This window comes from Ambystoma mexicanum, chromosome 2q, assembly GCF_040938575.1.
Source record: "Ambystoma mexicanum isolate Mex_15411 chromosome 2q, UKY_AmexF1_1, whole genome shotgun sequence".
NCBI classification, from domain to species: domain Eukaryota; kingdom Metazoa; phylum Chordata; class Amphibia; order Caudata; family Ambystomatidae; genus Ambystoma; species Ambystoma mexicanum.
In genome coordinates, this window is record NC_090924.1 from 1017543947 (window position 1) to 1017562815 (window position 18869).

The following is an 18869-nucleotide window of genomic DNA, read 5'->3' on the forward strand; positions in this document are numbered from 1 at the left end:
TCAATTCCTGTTTGGGCCTGTTCGGACTAGGAGCACGCAGGGCCCGACCCCCTGCTCAGACAACAGGTAAGTATGCACCAACATGTGTTTACTCCCTCTGTCCCCACAGGCCATCCCCACCCTTTCTGGTCCCCCCGTGATATTACCTTGTGCCCTCCACCCTTCTCGCACACAGGTATTGCAAGTTTTGCTTGATTCTTCTACCCTGCTCCCCTCACCCCCCTCAGCCTACTTCTGCAGGAGTCTGTCCTGATGCATTCTGGTTTCACCATCACCGTTTTATGGCCAATGCTGGATTTGACTTTTATGGACTTCTTTGATTCACAGTGGGTCACCCTTTCTCAACTCTCATGCTGGACTTACTTTGCATCTTGTACTCATGGTGGCCCTGAATCATGGTGTTCCCATCTTCATTTTGTATCCTTGCTTGCAACATTATGTGTTACTACTGACTTCTGCAATTGTATTCAGTCTCCCGTTTTGCTTCTCAACTCTTTTTGACTGCTTACTCTGTTCTCTTCTGCTCTCCCTTCTCTCTTTTCCTATCTACTCCCCTCCTCCCCTTACTTTCTTCTGTGCACTTATTCTATCAGAATTGCCCCTGGACATAGCATGATAGCAACCTCATCTATCTCCTCCCTCCTCCCCTTATTTGTTTCTCCCCCCCTTCAGCACTATATGAAATGTCATCTGGCCTAGTACACTAGTCGCTTGTTTTGTTCCTCCCCTCCCTTTCTGCACCCCTCTCCCTCACCTTTTGTTTTTCTCCGGCTCTACTAGAAATATCGTCAGGCCTAGTACGGTAGTCGCCTGTCTGTTTTCATTTCCTTCCCACTCTCCCCCTCACTGCCTTATCTATGTCTTAGCTCTTGCACTGAAATGTCGTCAGACAGAGTACGATAGTTAATTTCACATCCTTAATGTTCATGGCCTGTAAGAATGTCATTGTATTTTCCCTTGTTCCCCCCTTTCCTTGAAGCGCTTTGAAACACATTGTGTATTGGCGCTATATAAATAAACTATCATATCACATCATGAATCGGGCCCCTAATTTCTTTTATTATTACAGCATGCATGCATTCTGCATCACGCAACATGCATGGCTCAAACACATGCTTCTTTTCACTATCAACTAGCATCAGCACCGTGCCAAGGACTTTGTTACTGGCATTCATGGATATGATTCTCTTCCTTCCATAGCAACATTTCCAAAGTGCAGGTGCATTTTGCAAGGCTCTCGTCACACTTTTGAGCTCATCCTTTTACGTATCTTTGACTTATCTTTGCACATAACTAGCTGCCCTTTTTTTCATCAGATGTTGCAGTCTGACCACACTGTCTGTACACATCGAGGTGTACAGACAGAGGTGTTTCTTGTGAACTCTTTCCTGGGCAAGATCACCTTTTCAGATATGCCATGGCACAAATATTCGATTTCTCCATAGCATACACTTTTTTTTGGAGCAAAGTCATGCCACTGTGCCCCAACATTTTGTGGACTTATTCCAACAGTTATTCATCCTCATTGCCGTCCCTGCCACACACCAACACACCATCCTGGAAAAACTGGACCCCTTTTACACCATCAGTACATTACCCTTTGGAAAATTAATGAGGCTGAAACCAAACCAAAGGACATCCATACAAAACGAATGATCCCTTTGAGCATAATAAAAGAGGTCAGCTGGCTGATTCAGATTGTAGCTTGGTGTAATTAAACGAGGCTGTGAAGCCAAGCGTTGACAATACACAGGGTGTGCAGTAAAGTGTTGCAGATTAGCAGTTCACCCATATTAATCAGTCTTTAAACTTTGTAGGCATTTTCCCAGAGGCTCATCAACCATCATAGGCCCAGACGAAGTATAGGTGGATCCCTGTACCACCCAACCTCTAGCACAGGCCGCGGCATGGAATTGTAACATGAGATATGCTCACACACTGTCTCCCTAGGGAATCAGAGGCGTGTAGATGGCGAAAATGTCCCCATCCAAATGAGGCAGTCGAGCAATGGCAACTAACCATAAGTCTTACTGCAACCTTGAATGTTAGAAGGTGCAGGCCTGCAGCGTTCCGTGCAGAGCAGTTGCTTAAGGAGTCCTACAGGGTGATGTTACACAAGGGAGGTTAACACTTTAGCATCAGATTCACAAATGTGAAAACCAAGATGGCGGATGGGCCTCAAGAACGTTCAGCCTGCGTCACCATGCAGATGGGTGTTATTACAATGGCCAACTTCCAATTACAAGCAGGGTGAATTGTGACTCTGAATCCTGCCCCATCAATCCACATACTAGGTCAATTATCAAGCACAAAAGCGAACAATCCAACATGAGACAGCCTTGGGGCGATTCTAGGGCTTGAGAAAAGCCACAGGCCTTTTGGGAGTGGGGTGGGTGAAAGAAGTTAAAGAGGTAGTGTCACAAAGGAAAAGTAAAGAGGAGACTCTGCTGAAGGAGGTTGGAAGGAGAATGAACGAGGAGGGTGGAGAGGAAAGGATAACAGAGCTTGAAGGATATATTGGAGACAGGAAGGAGATTTGAAGGAGAGAGCATGAAAAAGTTGAAGGAGACATTGTATAGTCAAGAGGTTGGAAATAGACAACAGGAGTAGATTAGATTATCATATATCAAAGAAAAAGGAGGACATCAGAAGGCGCTTGCAGCAGTCCTTGCAGAGAGGAAAGAGGAGGGGAAAAAGCATTAAGGGGAAGTTAGGATGAACACTTCAGGAAAGTTTGTGGAGGACGAGAAGCAGGCCCTCCCAACTCCTAAAAAGGGTGAGTTTAAGAAGGGCAAAGGGGAACACTCTTTTGAAGTAATGAGGGGGTGTATAAGGAAACCCAGGCTGAAGAGGGGAGGGTGGAAAATGCAAAAGTGATCTCCATAGATATTATTGATCCATCAAGGAGAAAAGTGAGAATGGGGCATTAGGGAAGAGTGCCAGGATGCTGAGTCAGAACCATGTTGAGAGAGTAGAGCTAAAGCCTTTAGACTCACTTGGTGAGGGTTCTAGAGTTCTGTTCACCACTATCATAGCCCCACAACAGCCTTTGACCATGCCTAGCATGTCGGACCGCATGGAACTTAAAGTTCCTGCAAGAGGAATCTCAATTGCACCCTTATCCGAGGCAAATACCCTAATTTGTGAAATAGAAATATTTGTGTCTAGCCTGTTTGGAAGCTTGGCCAAGCTTTTGCCCTCCCCTGGGGGAATCAGAGTTACATTTGGCAAGGACGTTGGTGCTATCAAGGCTAGGGCATGGGATGGAAGGCTCAAGAGGAGAAGACCTGTAATAACAAGGGACACTTTCCCATCCTTTCCTATTTAACTTCTTCATCCCTTAGGTCAAAAACCTTGTCCCAGACAACCTTTACTATCTATGTCCACTAATCCCTTGCTTTCCCTTTGGTCTCCTGGGTCTATCCTCTATCTCCCAAGCTCCAGTGTTGCTGAGCATTGTTCACCTGTCTTCCAGGTTCCAGTGCTCTGCTCCCACCGCAGGTGGTGCAGCTCTCTACTCCAGCCTTCTCCAAAACCGCTCCGTCCCTGACGCGAAAGACTGGCAACAGAAATAAGATCAGAAAAAGATGTGGGTGCCAAGGCATTAATTATTTTCAAAATAGTACATAGCATATAAAATTGAAATATATAGGAAATAGGCAACCAGTGAAGCTGTGCAAGATATGGAGAGATGGAGGAAAGGAAGTCACACATAATGTGGAAGGACTACATACAAAGAATAAAAATAATTTGGGTGAGAAATTTGAATAAATAATTTAGTAGCAGAAACGGTAAGTTAACGTTGGATTTTGCTAAACAACTGATGGCAACAAAATCGGGTAAACGATACAAAAATTCTAAAAAGACAAAACAAGATTCGAAAATAAACCCAAAATTGTGAGCAGAATTAGAACGAGATAGATTTGGAGGGACGTGAGTTTGAATGAAAAAGTGGTGGTTAATGATACAGGGTCAAAGGAGATCCACACCCTTTGCCCAGAGATTATTCTGCTTTACTAGTTATACTGGGCTTGATCCTGTTTGGGAATTGGGCCACATGATTACTGCCTTGGATTATTTGATATCAGATGCTGATGATCAGGTTAATGCAGATGAACTATCACCAATGATTGTACTTGGGCTCTTTACAATTTGAGCCATTATTAACTTCTCTGACTGCTGAGGAAGAGGAGAGGATGCTGCTTGGGAGATTCACAATCTATGTGCAGTTGCTCCCAGGTAACAACACCCTTATGTTGTATATTTTGCTAGGCTTATGGCCAAATTAGGAACAAGGGCATGTCATTGCAGGTGTCCTTGTGATGTATCAGCACATCCCATCGTTTGTTCCCAAGACAAAAGTAGTCTTATTCACTACAGTATGGTGGCTACCTCAGGGTGGGGCTGGGCCAGAGATATGACTGTGCACATACGATTTGGGAGTGATCATCACCCCCTGACATTTACTACTTCTATAACATTTAATGGCAATATATTAGGGGAGGGAAATGATAGGAATCTAACTCTAACAGTTTTGGGTGGACTTGTTTTGGACAGGTTGAGACAATAGTTAACACCTGACGCTTGCCAATTTCTTGGTAGCACTACTATGAATGTCCCCATCACACATTTCCAACCATTAGCAATCTATGATACCGTAGTGGGCATATTGAACTGATGTGTTACCTGTCGGAGGACTGCTGAACAAAAACATAAGAGGTTAAGAGCTTGTATTAATGAGAATGGCAAGAGAGCCAGAAAAGATCTATTACTTGCATTTTTTTTAAACCAGGGCCGAGGAAATTTTGAAGATCCATGAATTACAGATTGTCTATAAGTCCCTATTTAATTCCCAAAAAGACTAGATACTAATAGGACATGGGAAAGTCTTTGTATTGCTACAGATACGAAAAACAGCCTGACTTTTTGGCGTATTGTTATGCAAGTGTCTGTGGACAATAGTGTTGCATTAGAAATGTATATTTCCAAGAATGAGTTGCGGTACCACTTCATTAGTGTATCACAGTTATTATAATAGATAACCTTTTATACGTTAATCAAATGATAATTTACAATCATTAATACAAGTCATACACTAATGGGTGCTTAACAACAACTAAAAACAGAAATAGAATGGCCCGATATACATGTCATCCTACATTGTTAAATGTGTTTCCATCCCATAATCATATAGAATAATAAATAGTAAAAAAGCCATCCTCCTGCATTAGAATAATCCATACATTTTCAATTCTAAGTTCTCCAGTAACATCAATATTCAATATATTAATACATACTTTATACAAAAATCACTATTGCAACAGAAGATGTCTATATGGTCTCTCTCCCAACTTGAGCCTAACCCTAGATCCAATATCTTCTAAGGAGGTTAATACATTAAACTGTAATCACAAATAATCATACCAAACTATATTATAAAGGAACTCGAACACATATTTAGGGCATTGGCCCAACTGAGGGACAAACTGCCCATGTTGCCAAGCATATTGAATGTTGCAAGATCAGTCACATTTTGCTCCTGATCCACTTCCATAACCTGACATTTAATATCACTTTTTAAGTCTATCCACTCTTCTTCAACATCCACCTTTAGGTATTTAATTCAACAAGCACCTTCATTTTTTTATTTCCCAGTCCCAGTATTATAGAAGCATGATGTATTAGACATATTAGGCCTCAAGTGAATTTGGGGTTGCATATATTAATTTGATGTCATAGTTCAATCTACGCTGAATCAACAAAGACTTCATCAAAAGGATACTATACGCTGCACCTAGCAATTCAGCAGCTATACTCTGTGGACGGTCAAACAGCTTTTTAACACTTATGTTTTCCACATGTTGTACACAAAGCTACAAAACTGGTAATTGAATCTGCCCCTGTATTATCTGCTCCATATAACATAATGGCATTGATTTAAATGTTATATACATATTTATATATATCAGAAATGTTAAGCTATTTCCACAATTTTCAATAGAAAACAACTGTGTAGTATCAAGATATTGGCTAATAGAATAACTCCTGTTTGTATATTGATCATTTCATAAAAGCTTATTATCGATAAAAATGTAACAGGGTGTATAGACACAACCACAAACATAACTTCACCCAATAACCAATTACATTTTCAGGGATCATTCAAATTCACATTTTTCATCTTGCCAGAATTAATGTTGAATCCACGTCACCTTGCATATCCATTGCTTTCTAGAAGGCCTTTAGATCTAACAGTAGAATGCCATCAAAGTAGCCTAACAACTACATTTTAGTTAGTCCAGGTTTAGGAGGGAGCACTCCCACCAATGCCTTAGTGGTTTTTACAAAGCAAACTGAGAAGCCCTTGTAGAGTGACCCAAAAAAGTATCAGTGAGGCCCAAATTCAGGGATTGTGTGGAACAACCACTTCGGAGGTTTGCTTGAAGCTCGCAGGCCCTTCATTCAAGAAGTAGGACTTGCCTTGGCACTGCAGAAGGCAGACAAGTCCCCAGATAGACTATATTGGAGATGTTTGAATTGTAACCAACTATGTGGGTGCCCTCCTTGAGCTGTTTAATGTGATACTGATTTACATCAAATACTGCTCTCATAATGAAACAATGACATTGTGCCCATATTTGAGGGGCAAAAAACATCTGTACCTCAGCATGTGCCACTTATCATCCTGTATGCTTATTGACAGCCTTGGAAAAGTCTACAGGAAGTTAATGCACTTTCGATTCGTTAAATGATGCTATGAAACTCATATATATCTGATCTCTAGGCGGGGTTGCTTAAATTTATCAGGACTACAGAATTTGGTTATTATTTGTGCTCCAAGAATTCATCATGATTAGAAAACCCACACTTTATTTTTTTATAGATCTTAAGACGACTTTTGTTTGTGTCAACACCCCACCCCCTGTTATGCTGCACAATGAGTGCTTGGAATATAGCTGAGTCACTGCTGGCCGAAATTAAAGATCTCTGATCTAGTAACTTTATAGGGTTATCATTTGGATCAGGATTGGAAACAAGATGGTTTCCAGGGTGCGTCTTGCACCATTACCTTTCTCACTTTAATGATATTGGTTTCAAAGTATTAGTGCTAATGGCCCACAGTTAAATGGTGTTAGTCTGACTTGATGTTTTCTCACAGTGTGGTCTTGATCTCAGAGACCACAGTTGGGATCCAAAATCAACTCAATTTTAAGAAAGAATGTATTGATCATCGATGTAGAAAAATACATATAGAGAGCAGGCTACAATTTTTGAATTTTCTCTCAAACTCTTCGCTTGGCATCAAAGTATATTTGGCACCAGAATCCACCATCATGGTCTAGTCCCTTGCCTGGCATCTCCATTACCTTGACCCACCATCAGCACTACTTTCTCGATGGCCTCATGCCACTCCTCTGCCATGTTATTTTGGCTAACCCTCCAGCCTTTCGCTAGATGGCCCTTTTGTTCACACATATGTCGGAGCATTCTTTGTTATCTGCTAATTGTAAAACACTATCACCCCTTATGTGTCTCCTTCACCTATACTCGGTTTTATTCCCATAAGTCCCTGTATCATTCATATCTGCGCTCACACAGGGCATTTCTCTGCCTAGATGGTTATCTGTATTCAATTATTGCTCATGTTAAATGTCTTTCACATCCTGATCGTGTGTGGGCCTATTTTCAATTCATCACCACACCTCCTGACCTGCCTGTCTGGCATGCAAATAAGCCTGCATCTGCCTTTTGGCGTAACTCCTCCCTCACTGTACACCCCTTCCAGTGCAGCATGAATGAATCATATAAGTGTCCCTCCAGTTGCTGCCCAACGTTGCAGGAGGAGACATTTATTTCAGGCTCATTATCCGTTCTGCTGCTGATTACCCTTCTAGCTGGAAACGCATCCCAAATGTTGGTGTTCCAACGCCACGCTTACTTTGTTCTCATAATGTTTGTCAAGTTTGTCATACTAATCTGAGAGGCATTCAGCTTCATTGACTCATCCTCTTGAAGCACCGATTGTTTCAAAATATGTACTGGCAATGCATTCACAGCGATTTCTGTACATTGGACCTAAAATGTACCCCACAAGTCCCTTACTATCATTTTTTGATGAGTTCCAAAGGAAGAAGCAAGAACTCATTGGGTGGAGGTATCCAGTGCATTGCAGCAACGCCTGCAACATCCCAGTCCAGTAGCTAATCAAAACATCCAACACCAATGTCTGGTTTGATGTCCAGGGACTCTCCTGTCTCTGTTGCCCTGGTGCTTGATCAGGCACCCAAAATATGCCTGGTATCTAAGATACCCTCCATAGAAATAGTATTGTATTTCTGTGAAATACTCATGCCTAATTTGGTCCCACTCCGCGGTATACGCCGAGAGCAGAAATAGTGTCTGCGATGAAACACTGGTATTGCGAGTGCTAACACGGATCATAACTCAACCAGCATAATTTTGTTATAATGGGGTGTCGCACAGTACATAACCTAGTAGGCATGAGCAAGTATTCATTATTATTAAAGACATGTGCCATTGCTTGTGCACACACATCAGACAGGGTTCACCCATGTTACATGAATCTGTGCCCGTACTGCCAGCACAGCTGCCAGTTTGTGTGTGCTTCTCTGTTGTGTGGGAACTACAAGTGATGCATGCTCCCTGGGAGCTGGTACAGTTGCTAGGAGACAGTTCTCAACCAGCATGTCTATGTGCCCTTGGACTCAAGCACCTCTGCCCCCAAGGTTACTGCATTTCCATAGCACTGACTACCCACTGGAAGGAGTTCCGGAGGGCTCCCATAGCCAGGGTCACTCTCCTCTCACTCCAGCAGCCCCTTTGATGTTGCAGGTGTTCATGTCCATTGTGTGGCTCCTAGGAAACACCATCAGCCAGCGGGGTTCCCTTGGGAAGAGTTTGTGGCCTGCTTGTCGCCATGGAAATATGCTGCAGATGTAAAGTGAGGCTTAAATTATCTATTTAAGGTAAGGCTTATGAATCCAGGGTGGCACAGGGGTGCTGCAATGCTCTTCTCCCTAGCCTTGGGGGGTCCTGACTATTTTTGCCAGGGATTAGAGGAGGTAATTTTATGGCAATGGAAAGGGAGTTGCAGATCCCGTCGTTATGTACCTTTAATGACCTTGTGTTTTTACTTTTGGTGGTAGAAGGACTCCACCTCCAGGTAGCTCACATGGGCCTGGTTTTAGGGGGGAGACAAGGGAGCTTGCCCCCCAAACGTTTGTGGCACACCATTTTGTCACACTCCTTTTGCAGGGGCCCCTTCATTTCGATGGCATGTCCGCTCCAACATTTAAATCAAAGTTACTGCACTGGTAGCTCACATCACTGGCCTGAGGGCCTAGTACCTCAACTACCTTCATCCCTTCTGTCTTCCGTAGCTCTTAGGATGGGGTCAGGACAGTAACCTCATCACAGACCTCAACAGACTTTAAGAGACTGTAATATTGTGGGAGAAGTACATGTCATGTCTTTATCAAACCCTGTGTGTTCAGCGCCCTCCCCCAGAATGAGCAAGCAATGCACCGCCCACCCCCTGTGGAGTCTACAGGCACCCACCCACGAGTCCAGATGATCTGTAGACCACTCGGAAGAAGTGTTGGCATGCGTGGATACGATTGTCCCCCAATGCTGGGCGTCAGAAAGGCCTTGGCCCTCCACAAGCCAACACAACAGTGTTCCTTTACCTAAGGAGAAAGAAGACAGTGGACCCCTACAAAAAAGTACAGTGAGTGGCAAGGCATCATCCTAGTATGGTTGCCACCACCTGAATCTCTCTCATTAACACATGGGATCAAAGACATCAAAAGAAACAGTAAAAGTTTTGGAGCAGCAGACTGTTAGATGTCTTCATTTGACTTAATTTCATAAAAAGTGCTTCAAAACACATCCTTCCGTTTGTCGTCATTGTAGGAATCAATGCTGCAGTTCTGTTTCTCCGCCAAGATTTACAAAATGTCTCTTTTTACGAGGTAGTGAATTAACTGCATTTTCACTTTGGAATCTGACTTGCCAGGAGGGAAGCATTTCTAGCTTCTTGCTTCAATCTGGCAGTGCTTGCACTAGCACTTGACGGCCTTGGACACTGGAGTGTCTGAGGTTTACATATTTGGAACATCACATTTGCGTTGGGTTTTCAGTTTTATTTTGTGCAACATTTACTTTATTATGTGTCCGTGTAGTTTTGTTTTAATAAATGCTTTATTTCACTTTTTTTTTTTTAATAGGGTCTGATTTTATTGTGATTGTTCATAACTTTGTATGGCTTGAAGGGTTAACATCTGGCATTGTCTTTCTAGAGTTTAGCCATAAACCACTCTTCCTACCTGGCAGTTCGTATCAAGTTCAAGATTATTTGTGTCACTCATCGGGCTCTCCAAGATGTTGGTGCTTACTATCTTAAAAGTAAGATTAAGCGCTACCACCCCTCTAGACATTTACGTTCTTCCTCTATTGCTCTCCTCACAATGCCAAGACATCACCAAGGACGGTCAGAAGGGCGCTACTTCTCCGTATAGTCCCTACTCTATGGAATATGCTTCCATTGCCCTTGAGAGTTATTGAGGAGTACCTTCCCTTTCGTGAGGCACTAAAAACCCATCTCTAACCCCTGCTAACCCAATACTAAAACCACATTTTTCCACAAACTATTCTACAGAAACTCAGACGACCACATCTCTGCACAGCAAATCGCACGTACTTCACCACACTGCAACACCATACAAAAAACCGAAGAGCAAGCACAACAGCACATGGGATTCGCTCAGACTCGGAAATCGCACCTAAGCTCAGCGAGCGGTGCAAAAATCGAACTGAAGCTGCCAACGAACATCATATCTCACTTTCCTATTCCACCTGCACGCTACTAACCGCTCTCACAGCCTGCATGTTTCACACCGTCCTTTTTCAAATCCGCCAGAGCGCCAGAGGACCGCTCCGGTGCTGACAGTGCACAGTACAAGTAACCTTTAACATTCCATTGCTTCACTTAAAAATAAATGTTATAGGTGGTAGTGTTGGTTGGGGCAAAATAGAAGATTTAAGAGCAGGGCTCATGTGCATCAGGGGCTGCAGATTTTCTGAATGTTACCTTGGCATCTAACAAATAACACACATGAGAAACCTGATTTATCGTTGCTTAATACATTATTTGTGGAAAACAATGGAATTGTTAGCCTCTCAAAATGAAGGTTTACCTCATTGAATATTAGGTGATACAGAGGGAGGTAACAAAGACATGGTACCAACTTTACATTCCCTCCCAGGCAGCACATAAGGCCTTCACTAAAGCCTATGCTTATGACCCAGCTCCCCATGGATTTTGTCATGCGTTGTAATAACATGATGACATTGTTTCATTGTTAAAGGAGGCGACTGTCACCACGAACAATATTTCACTTCACACAATTGTGAGATTATGAATTTATTTTTCACTTACACCTCTGACGATGCTGCTGAAAGAATTCCTCCAAAATGCTGATTTGCGTGATTTTTCCCTTCAAAATGAATGCAAAACTCATATCAAGGTTTTCTGTTTGCCAGAAAATTCTTGTGTGGAAGTTATTTGCATTTATTTTTCAAGCTAAATACATTGTCTCGGGAGGATAGCTCAGCGGCAACGTGCTCACTTTGGAAGCAAGACAACACAGAGCAACACAGGTTCGATCCCCGGGTCCACGCTTAGAAACCTCTGGGTATTAAGCGGGTTATAAATAACCTATCATATCATATCATATCATGGGGCTCGATTCATGTAAAAGTGTCCATTGATCCCGCAACGCATGCGCGCCGAGAATGACTCTGCGCTAGCCTGCGCGCACGCGGTTTATTGCGTGCTCCGCCTATTCATGGAATTGTTCCAGCAAAGGAACCCTATACACAATTTGTGGCCGGAACGTCGCTGACACGCCCACAACACAAAGGAAATCCAGCCATATACATCTACCTTAATGGGCTCCGCGGGCACAAACTCATAAAACCTGGTAACACTGTGTCCCTCATAACACCATATTTTCCCTTGTTCTTCTTCAATTTGCTGTGCCCCCTACTATGGTCTGCACAGGCCACGCCCATGCTCTTCATCGTGTCTCGCACAAGACACTCAGTCGCTCGCATGAACGTGCCGAGCCTGCGCGAAGTCCCTGCAAAGTACAAAAAAGTTATACGCAGTCGATTTCACGCGGTTTGGCGTGCAAAGTCCCGATTTACCGTGCAATATATTCCATGAATAAGGCCCATAGAATTCAGGTAAGGGTTGCGTTAGTTTGCTGATAAATCGCAGAGAAGGATGAGTTTGCCACTTTTTTCACACATCTTTGCAGATCTCGAAAGCCGAAAAAAGCATGGTTTGGTAGAATTTGATACCCGTTGATGTACTGAATAGATGTATATATTCACAAAATATATTTCATGAAATTTAGTGTACAATTTCACAAAATAGGACAATACAAAACTGTCCATTTTCACAGATGCTTATTTGATATGTGTTTGTTTTAAGCAAACGTTCAAATCCATACCTTTGCTCCCAGTGAGAAAGGGCATTCAGTGTTTTACATGTGGCATCCGAGAATGGCTATTACTCACTTCCTAAAATTAACTGGGCGGCTCATCCAATGCATTATCAAAATGTGTTAAATAGTCAACAAAACTGTCTTTAGGAATAAAGTATTTCTTTGTCTGATTATCGAAATTCTCTTTTTATAATGCTATATAGCATTTCTTGAAGTTTACATCTTTTTTGTCTTTAGGAGACAGCAACCTGGCCCCCGTACTGTCCACCATCTGTGGTCGAGAACCTCCTGGACCCATAAGATCGACGGGTGACAGCATGTTCCTTAAATTCACTTCAGATGGAAGTGTTACTGGAATGGGTTTCAACTCTTCTTTCCATAAAAGTGAGTAGTAACTTTTATTTCAAAAGATGTTCATTTAATCTTGGTTCTACACTAGAAGAGAAAATGACCTAGCTAGAGAATGTTGTGGAACAGTTAAACCAGAATTCTCACACTCCATCCTCCGACATAAACAATTGCACCAGGTTTTTAGGATAACCACTGACTTTTTAAATATCTCCTACTTTAGGGCTCATTATGAATTTGGCAGATTGTGTACTTGGATTTCCGCATTCAGTAATTATGTTTACCGCATGCCGAAATCTGTGGATCTCGTAATATTAGAACTGATCCTTCATACCATTATTAATGGATGAAATATTGCATGCAATATTTCAGAAAATATATATGAGATGTCTAATGTTTCCCGCCCTTTTGGGGGTGGAACTGGATTAGGTAGAGTAGAGGATTTTTCTGTTCCGTGTAGTGTAATGCTGGTAGAATCACTAATGACCCTTGTTTGCATTGCCTGGGAAAGTAAGTAAGAAGGCGAGCATCTGAGATGCTTACATATTCACCCATCTGTGCTGGAGAAGTTTGACCCTTAAATTGCATGCATGGGTGGAAACATAACTTCAGTTGAAGTAAAATCACTTATTTTACACTGTGGGAGGGCTTTCAAATGTGACCTTCACCGTATTGGTGGAGGCAGCCATGTATGGAGTTTTTCAGAGGTATCTTCCTCCTCATTAAGCCCATATGAGCTAATTTGGGTAAATACTGAATCAGCTGTACGTCTTGTTTCACTTTTCTGAACTTCTTCCAAGGTTTGAGTGAGTTGGTTTGGGCATCCTCGACCTTGCAGGTTATCAAAGGGAAGCACAGTTGGAGTTTGTGATCAATCATGTAGGCAGAGGCAGAAGCAGGAAGTTTCTAGAGTAATTGAGGTAGAACATTGAACATTGATTTTAGTAGAGGCAAAGGGAGAAACTGGAATAGGATTTAGTTGAGGAAGAACATGAATATAGCATCGAAATGAGGGGGATGCAGACAACTAAAATAGCATTTTTTTTAATGAGAGGTAGAGATTTGAGCTAGGATAGGCCAACTTCTTTAGATGACCAGCCAGGAAGGAATCCCAGTGAGCACCTTGCATAACATACAGCCATGTGACATTTCTTGTCACTGACTTGTAGAGATGACGAAGTCAGTCTATTTGGTTATGGGCCGAAGATAACATTCAGTGGCTTTAACTGAGTGTGTAACAGATACGCCATCTTCTTTTGCATACTCAGGCGAGAGGATCCCAGTGAACATCTTGCATGAAATACGCACACATGAAATTTCTTTTCAAAGATTAGGAAGAGGGTGAATCCCAGAGTTGGGTTTAGGCAGGCAGAAGACTACATTCAGTCAGTGTAATTGAAGGTTTCAACTTCCTGTAACTAGAGAGATACAAGCTACAAGAAAATCTCAGAACTATTTGGAATCAGTAGATTGTGATCATGTGCTGTGTGCGAGTGTGCAACACATGAGCCATCTTCTTGTGAGGAGGGGAGAACCCCAGTGACACCTTGAATGACATATGCTCAGGTGACATTTCTTGTCACCATGCATGAAATCAAATATCAAAAAGGCACAAGAAATGGCCCGGATAGCAAATGCAGATGTGACATACTCTCCTGCTCCCTCCTAATGTGGATCAGACCCGTTCCTCCCCCAAACAGTCAAGCACAACCCTAGGAAAACCAGCCAGTGAGCTGAGCCTTTGATATCGCCACCAAGCCCCCCAAGAGAATTCATCACTCTGATTGGCCCGCTGAATTTCTTCAAAAGGCTCAGAACGAGCACACAGATTCGAATGTGACTTGGATCTGTTGCTGCTGAATTTGATGAGAATGTACAAGTCTGTTCAATCCCAGAGACAGGATTTGGTTCAATGCACAAGGACAGTTGGGTGACGTTCTTCCAGCATTACTTGTAATCACGCTGTCTTCACAGCATGCAGTATTCCCCCACAGATAAATGTCTCATGATATATCATTTTTCGGCTGGTAAAAATGTGTGATATTTTAAATACCACCTATTCTCCCATTACTTCCAAATGTGTAATGAGGGCCTTGGATGTACTGTCTTCAAACGCATTTTATGTTGAAACCCTGAAAATGTGGCGTGGATTTCGCTTCCAAGGAGCAGTCTTGGAAACATCTTTTTTCAACAGATATAGATGTATACCGCTTTACCTGTGTCTTAACTCGTATTTAATGCATGCACAAATGGATATGCACTTTCTGCACAAGCTACGTTTATAAATCAAAAGATAAGCACTGCTGCCCGGTTCCATATCAGCTTCCAATGCCTTTTATGGCACTGCAATTATGCTCGACAGTTTCACAATATGCCACTGAAACTAAAAGCTGTCATTGTAATTACAATATGGTGTCAGCATATTATATAATTTCCCAGGGTTATGAAGCTGCCTTTCTTTTATTGCAAGATAATAATGGACCTTTACACAACAATGATATGCAGCCTCAGATATGCCCTTATCATTTTCTACCTTCAACCTAGCATTATACTGCCACCTTATTTTGCTACTGCATATAATAACAATCATATGATGATATGCAATGCATCCCCTATATGTTGCAGGCCATTTATATCATATTTGTCTTGTGTTTATGTCAGTGAATATTTACTGACATGAAGCAAATATCTTGAAAGACAACTGCAGCCTTTTGGGTCCCATTGTCTACTCTGAGGAAAATCACTGGTTCCAATAACAGACAGATGTGATCACAAATGAAACAGTATCTTAATGCCCATTGTCATTTTTTGATTATGTAGAATAATGTACCCTCATCAATGCCATTTGAAGGATATCATAGGTCAGCTTGGAATTTGACGGCTATATAAAGCACTAGCCCTGAGGCACCGTGCTGTAGGTGGCACAGAACACCTGTGTTGCTTATTATTTTTTTGTAGTAGGGGGTTCTGTATATATTTCCTGCTTGCTGCATAATTATTATAACCACTGCACACAAAACGAAGCAACAGTGGATTTTATGGGGCAGACAAATGTGTGCCTCAATCATGAAATATAACTGGTCCTGCTTCCAATGTAAAGTAAGATGCAACAGATGTTTGGAAATCATGCTTGTACAATAGATAAAAGAGAACAATCCTTTTTTTAAATAATTTATTTTTATTTGTGTTCATGGTACAACTTATACCTTACACAAACAATTCAATAACATCAATATTACAATAATAAATAAAAGAAAAAATAAACAAAGAAAAAGCTTATTAACAGGAAAAAATAAACAATTCATCATAAAACCATTTCTAAATAGACAATTCATTAATTCTACTCCAAGTACATACAGTGGTGATGTTTCATCATAAATATATAAAAGATAGAATATGACCAGGTTAGATCTGATCTTTAAGAAGACCGCAAAATACATAATCAAACCAACTATTATTCTATTCTATAAAAACAGGAGAGGCACAGTCAAGGAACATAAGAACCAGTTCTACTTCATCATTATAAAATTGCCTTGAAGTTTGTCAACTGAGATCTGTTTAAATTGTCATCGGATTTACCCTCTGACTTGTGAGGAGTTCTACTCTTTTATTGCCTAAATTCTCAAAAGAGTTATTTTTATGTTATGCTAAGTTATTATGTCATGGTCATGTAGCACAACAGGATCACCTGGGAGCATGTAAATTTGTACATGTCAATTACCATGTGCCATTCATTAAGTGAAGAAGTGAGTATGAAAACCTTTTATATTTTCAGGATACACACTGAACATGTAATTGAGTCCCATTTGATTCCATTGTGTTCAAGGATTTGAGTTGGGCCCCCCTGGCCTTAAGCATTTGCGATCCCAAGTTATGCTGAATTCCAGCAAGTGCTAGCATTTGTGCAACTTGGCTCTTAAAGCATTTACCTTTTGGGATGCTATATTTTCAAATTTAGCTAGATGACAATTTATTTTACTATTTTGTAAACTGTGAGTTCAAATATCTGCAATCAGGGTTCTATCAGGATCTACTGGTCAGATCTGTGGATCTGAAAGGTTGTAGTTTGAGTACTGCAGTTTCTGTATGGCATGGCAGCAAATATACCAGCAGTCAATGTTGTTTTGGAACTGTTTCAAATAGATAATTTGTGTTCAAAAGGCAGGATGTTTTTTGTTTGTTTCTATGGTGGATCTGATTTGATAACTTTTCCTTATTTCTTTCATGCCATTTACATTTAAATACAAAGCAAACATGATTTATTTTGTCCTAAAGACTAAATGTATTGTATTTCTCCTTACATTCATACTACAAGTTAGCAATGAATTGAAGTCTAAGACAGTGGGCTGTTGGTAGGTGTTGATGCACACTTCTGCCCTCCTTTTCCTCATTCCGAACTTCCCTCAAATCTCTCCTTCTCCATTCCCCGCCTTGAATCCACTCCCCTTTCTGGTCCCCTCCTTGCCTTTTCTCCTTGATCTTCTCCCTCCCCCATTCTCTTCCTTCACCCCTTCCTTTCCTTTCCCCCTCTTCCCCTCCCCCTCTCCCTCTCAGTTCTACTGCACTACTCTCCTTCTCTCCTCCAGTTAGTTGCTCTACTTATTATTTTGTTGGCCTAATTCTCAATTGTTAAATGCTTCTACTGTTACTGTTATGTTATTTCATATCTATCCTGTTGTTATAATGTGCAGGGCTTTGGTGTAAAGCGCTATATAAACAAAAATAAATACAAATACAAAATACAAAATGGAACCTCCAACTTGAATGTCGCATGTCTGAACTTTGATGTGCTCTTCGAGATGCTTTCTTCGGTGCTTGTGAGATTGGCCTTCATGCATTCTTCTTGTACAGTACAGATTGTTTATAAAAAGCCCAAATCATCAATTAGTCATACATATGATACCTTTGCTTGACAAATAGCAGTTTTTGTTTTGGTAGCATTAGCCCCTTTTCCTAGCCCGCAACAAATGTACCTTGCATCTTGCTTCACAGTGTAAAATAACAATTCAAATATATGCAGAAGAATATTTAAATTATGTAGATGGGATTTGTCATTGTATGTGAATTTAATTGCAAGTGTACAGGGCATGATGATTCAAGGAAGACTAGTCCTTCATATTTAACATTAGGCCTAATACAACTGAAGAAAGGAGTCCATTTTTAAATGTGTGTCTGTAGGTGGAATGGAGAAGAGAAACTTAGCAACTGAGAATGTATTTACTCACATGTTTGTATTCTGATGACCTAGCCATTGAATATTTTCAGAGGAGTAAAATGCTTCATTGTATTGGAGGTACACATTGTTGCTGGTTATCCTCTGAAGACTGCAGAATTACCTTGGATGCTCAAGTTAGCCTGGCCCTACAGAGTCAGCAACTGTGTTAATCGGGGAAGCCTGAAATCCTCCCTAGTAATGTCATGAAATCTTCAAGTCAATTTATTTAAGTGCACTGAAAAGGTAAACATACTGAGATGCTGGAAATGCATCGGAGGGACAGGGCCTCCGTATCCTTGTCCTTTACTAGTTTTTATCGTGTGTTCTGTTGTGTTTTCCATTCAGGAGTTCATGTGGGACTCCTGGCGGTGCAGCTCTCTTTTGGTTTGGTGTACAGACCCATGGGATACCCTTATGGCACCCATGGGTGGGGGTACAACCCTGTGTCCCTAGTGTATGTTTTTGGGCACCTGTGGGTGGCCCACAGAGCAGGGTATGGGCTGGTGGCAGCTCCATGCTGAATTTTACAGGTGCTCTGAGTATCCTCCATTTTGGGATACCCAGGCCCTTGCATTGGAATCAGTTGATTTCTGATAGGAAACAAGATGCCACCTGTGGCCTCTTGCTTTCTATCGCCTGTTACCTTGTTTTCCCAAAGTCCTGGAAAGCCCTGACTCTGTCCCTTCCCCCTGACTGGCTGTTGGGTGGAAGTTCCTTATATGGTGTTGTTGTGAAGTCCAGGCCAGACTGGCTGGAGCCTTCCCAGTGATTGTATG

General features: G+C 41.7%; 1 protein-coding gene and 1 long non-coding RNA gene across 2 annotated transcripts in view; one reads left to right on the top strand and one right to left on the bottom strand.

Annotated features, from left to right (window-relative positions):
• Positions 1–18869, top strand: part of CUBN (cubilin) — a 1794835-nt gene that overhangs the window by 1218570 nt on the left and 557396 nt on the right. The window contains exon 41 of the mRNA XM_069648353.1: positions 12768–12914. Coding sequence (XP_069504454.1) covers positions 12768–12914 — 147 coding nt within the window. The remainder of the gene's footprint in view (positions 1–12767; positions 12915–18869) is intronic.
• The window catches only part of LOC138569915 (uncharacterized), a 152337-nt gene that overhangs the window by 48845 nt on the left and 84623 nt on the right, over positions 1–18869 (bottom strand). The gene's annotated exons all lie outside the window — the stretch shown is intronic.